This window comes from Macrobrachium nipponense, chromosome 15 (genome assembly GCF_015104395.2).
Source record: "Macrobrachium nipponense isolate FS-2020 chromosome 15, ASM1510439v2, whole genome shotgun sequence".
NCBI classification, from domain to species: Eukaryota; Metazoa; Arthropoda; class Malacostraca; order Decapoda; family Palaemonidae; genus Macrobrachium; species Macrobrachium nipponense.
In genome coordinates, this window is record NC_087208.1 from 32,919,117 (window position 1) to 32,923,834 (window position 4,718).

The following is a 4,718-nucleotide window of genomic DNA, read 5'->3' on the forward strand; positions in this document are numbered from 1 at the left end:
AGTTAATAACAATAATAATTGTAAAGTATATCTTTAAGAATCTTCTTCCAAATCAAATTCCTGTTCTCTGATGTTCTGGAATAACTGTGGATGATTATTTATTCTGGAAAACATATCATTTGCAGGAGTAAAATGAACACATGATCCTCCTGAACCTTTGATGCAACTAGCAGAGAGAAGAGCCCCATTAACTGTCGTTATTTTCAGTCTGTTTCTTTGTTTAGTTTTAAAGAGGTTAACTTTATTGAAAACTCGTTCGCATTCAGCATTAGAGTGCGGCAAGCAAAGAGCAGTTAGAGCAAAATTGGCTAGGTCTGAAAAACTAGACTTTTTTTTTTTTTTTTTTTTTTTTTTTTTTATTTTTTTTTTTTTTTTTTTTTTTTTTTTTTTTTCCTGGCCAGGTGGCCCGACCCGGTCTCCACCCCACCAGGGGCCCAACCTAAGGGGACCAAACAGGTGTCCTCCCCACAAGAGTCCTCAACCTTGGCAGCAATACCCAGTCGCCTCCCCAGTGGGGGCCCCACATCTGGCAGCCCAACCCATTTGGTTCCCCACTGGAGGCCCCACCCCTGGCAGCCAGACCGAGTCTCCTCCCTGCCAAGGGCCCCACCCATGGCGTTCTAATCTGGGCACCTCCCGACGGGGGCCCAACCAATGGCAGCCCGACCTGGTCGTCTCACCGCTGGGGGGCCCACCCCAGGTGGCCCAACCTCTTCACTGTGGAGGCCCCATTCAGTCTCCTCCCCCACCAAGGACCCACACATGGCGTTCTGACCTGGTCGCGTCCTGGCTGGGGGCAAAACACCTATTGGCCCGACCTGGTAACCTCGCCACCGGGGTCACCACCCTAGGAGGCTGGACCCAGTCTCCTCTGCGTAGAGGGCCCCACATCTGGTGACCTGACCTGGTTTCCTCACTCACTCGTCCCGGGACCTGTGAGGGGCCTTGCCCATCCATCTCGGCACCCGTGGTGGGCCTTCCACAACCGTCCTGGCAACCGTGGCCGGCCTCGCCCACCTGTACTGGCACCCGTGGTGGGTTTCGCTCACCAGTCCCAGCACCCATGGCGGGCCTCACCCGCCCGTATCGGGACCTATGACATGCCTCACCCGCCTGTCCCGGGACCTATGACAGGCCTCGCCCTCCAGTCCTGGAACCCGTAACAGGGCTCGCCCGCCTGTTTGGACCCGTGGTTGGCCTCACCCGCTAGTCAAGGCACCCATGACAGCCCTTCCCCCTAGTCCCGGCACCCGTGCCAGGTCTCGCCTGCCCATTCCGGCACCTGTGGCAGGCCTCACGCGCCCCCTTCCCGGAACCCGTATCGGGCCTTGCCCACCTGACACGGAACCTGTAGTGGGCCTCGCCCATCCCTGGCCAGCCTGTCCCGGGACCCATGGCAGGCCTGGCCCGCCTGTCCCGGGACCCGCAGTGGGCCCAGCCTGGCCCGTCCCGGGACCTGCAACAGGCCAGGCCAGCCCGTCCCGGGACTCGCGGCAGGCCCGGCCCTCCCGTCCTGAGATCAGCGGCGGGCCTGGCCCGCCCGTCGTGGGATCCGCTGAGGGTCCGGCCCGCCCAGGATCTGCGGCGGACACAGCCTGCCCATCCCAGGACCTGCGGTGGGCCCAGACTCCCTGTCACTGGACCCATGGTGGGCCCAGCCCCCCTGTCCCAGGACGCGTGGCGTCCACTCGCCTCCCATCCCGGGACACGTGGCGTCCCCTCGGCCCCCATCCCGGGACCAGTGGCAGGCCCGGCCGTCCTGGGACCAGTGGCGGGCCCGGCCTGCCTGTCCCGGAACCCATGATGGGCCCGGCCTGCCCGTCTCGGAACACAAGGCGTCCCCTTGCGCTCCCCATCCCAGGACCCACGGCGGACCTGGTCTGCCCGTCCCAGGACACGTGATGGACATTGCCTGCCCATCCCGGGACCCGCGGCCGGCCCGGCCCGGCCCACCTGTCCCGGGACACATGGCAGACCTCGGACCCCACATCACGGGACACGTGGTGTCCCCTCGTCCCGGGACCCGCGACAAGCCCAGTCTGCCCATCCTGGGACATGTGGCGGTCATTGCCTGCCCATCCCGGGATCCGTGGCTGGCCCGGCTTGCCCGTCCCGGGACATGTGGCGGACATCGCCTGCCTCTCCCGGGACACGTGGCGGACATCGCCCGCCCTGTCCCAGGACATGTGGCGGAGATCGCCCGCCTGTCCTGGGACCCGGGGCGGGTCCGGCCCATCTGTCCCGGGACCCGCAGTGGGCCAAGCTTGCCCGTCAATGGGATACGTGGCGTCCTCTCACCCCCCATCCCGGGACCAGCGGCGGGCCCGGCCGGGGACATGTGGCGGACATTGCCCGCCCGTACCTGGACCCGCAGCCCCCTGTCCCCGTACCCACGGTGGCCCTGGCCCACCCGTCCCGGGACATGTGGCGTCCCATCGCCCGAATCCCGGGACCAGCGGCGGGCCCAGCCTGCCCGTCCTGGGACACGTGGCATACATTGCCCGCCCGTCCCGGGAACCGCCACCCCGGGACACGTGGCAGACATCGTCCGCCTGTCCTGGGACCTTACAACAAAATTTTTACATCTGATCTGTCTTCGTAAGGCCAGCACTGTCTTCATCGCGCCATTCCTTGAAGATGAACAGCGGCTTCTGCAGTTTCCAGTTGTCCTCCTCTAGGCGTCTTTATTTCTCATGGAGGTTCTTTAGGTCGCACACCAATTTCTCCTTCGCTCCTTGCAGCTGTTGAACCTCATGTTCCAGTTGGTCGTTCCGTTCGCCCTGGGCACAGGCCTTCCTCTCCAGTGACTCCAGGCGACGATTTCCTTCCTCTAGAAGGGAATGCCAGCTAGTTCCTCTTGAGTTTCGCCGCCTCAACTTCACACTGGAGTCCACACTTTTCCTTCCAGAGGTCTTCCACTTCCCTCTGCAGGTACTGGAACCTCAACTCGGGGTCTATCCTCTCGGATTCCCTCTTTTCGGTCACGTCTTTTTGTTCCTGGATGAGCCTCACCATCCGCGCCGCTTATGCCATCTTTAGCTGCAGGTCTTTCTCCTTCTGTCGTAGGAGTTTCTCGAGTCTCTCAAGCAGGCAGTTTGCCTCTGTCAATTGTGCAATCACATCCTTTATCCTCTCACATAGGCCATAGTTTCTCTGCCCGATTTCCTTAACGTTGTCCTTCAGCTGCTGATTTTCTTCTACCATCTTGAGGATCTTGTCTTTCAGCTGGCGTTTCTCCCTCTTCTCTTCATTGTTCCAGCTTCGATGGCGTCTCGCAAGGCCCCGATTCTCTCGTTCAGTTCCTTTTTCTTGGCTTGTTCAGCTCCATCATCATCAGTCAGGAGAGAAATTTCACCAGCGAATAGGCAGCCACAGCAAACAAGATGACTGATCTTCCGTATTTCGAACAAACTGAAATCCATGTCTGTGTGATGGTAATTGCTTCATAGCAAAGAAAGATAAAGGAAAGGAGAACGCATTTTCGAGAAGTTCGGCAGCAAGGAGGCTTTCGCGCCACTGTTGGAGGCGCGTATGCTCGCAGCTATTCTAGAATCGGCAGGAGTGTTGTGGATCCTGTCGTTACGAAGAAACGCCGCGATTTCTGATGCAATACTTCGTCTAGATTCATCTAAGAAGTTCTAGAAATCCCTGGAGTCGGTGACGTTCGCCGTAGGCTCCGCCCCCAGGATGCCGTATAAATACGACGGAGGAAGTAGCAGCAGGAGGGAGGAGGATATAAAGAGAGTGATCGTAAGAGGAAGAGATCGTAAAAGAGAGAGATCACCAGTTAGTAAGAGCCACAGATCAGATTATCAGTGAGAGGTCAGCAGCAGCAGAGATCTTCCGTGAGATACGAGAAAAAGGAACCGGAGTCAAGAGGATGACTGCAATTGCCGCTCTACATTTATGAAGCCAACGCGTCGAATCGCCAAATCGAGTAGCAAGTATTTGAATTGGCTCACGTTTCCCCCAGTTCACGCAGTGTAAGATTCTATCTGTTTATGTAAATAGGAGATACCATTCTGAATTTACCTTTGTTAGTAAGCTTGTAAATAAACCTTTGTTGTGTTAGTGTTTCTTTCTATATTCGTATCCCCAGTTTCAACTGTTTGTGTTGATAATTTTTTTTAAATTATTATTTCATATCGAAGCTGAAGCGGACCTCTCTCAGAGGCCGTAACATTGTGTCGACCTTTAGCCAGGATATTTCGACACTGTAACATTGTCTCTGAGATCACAGAGTCCGTAACATTTGTGGCGACCTTGCCTAGGCTATCAACACTTTAACAGTTTGAAACAGGGAAAATATAGAAAGAATCAGAATGAGTGAGATGGTGAAAGAGTTTATTGAGTCGGGTAAGCTACTAGGTCTTGAGGGGAATGATCTCCGTGAATATGTGGAAAGGAAAGAAAGGGAAAAGTATGAGAGAGAGGAGAGAGCAGCTGAGAGAGAAGTGAGGAAAATGCAGCGAGAGAGAGAAATGTTGGTAATGCAGCAGGAAGAGAGAGAGAAAGAACGTATGCATTAGTTGGATATTGCTCGGTTAAAGGGAAGTACTCATAACAGTCGGTCAGGCGAGAACGGAAACGAAGCTGATACGTTAGGTATGAGTACAGTGCTAAAATTAGTACCAAAGTTCGATGAGGAGGATGTTACGACATATTTCATGTGTTTTGAGAAGTTAATGGAACGAGTAGGTTATCCTAAAGAAACGTGG

At 55.8% G+C, this 4,718-nt stretch overlaps 1 protein-coding gene across 1 annotated transcript; it reads left to right on the plus strand.

The window, feature by feature from the left end:
* Positions 1-1,901: 1,901 nt before the first annotated feature.
* On the plus strand, positions 1,902-2,678 carry LOC135226647 (basic proline-rich protein-like). Its single transcript, XM_064266359.1, has one exon. The coding sequence runs from the start codon at positions 1,902-1,904 to the stop codon at positions 2,676-2,678; it is 777 nt and encodes a 258-aa protein (XP_064122429.1).
* Positions 2,679-4,718: the final 2,040 nt, after the last annotated feature.

What these genes read in the sequence shown, in the direction of transcription:
- LOC135226647 (XM_064266359.1), top strand. Translation starts at nt 1,902, where the DNA reads ATGGACATTGCCTGCCCATCCCGGGACCCGCGGCCGGCCCGGCCCGGC.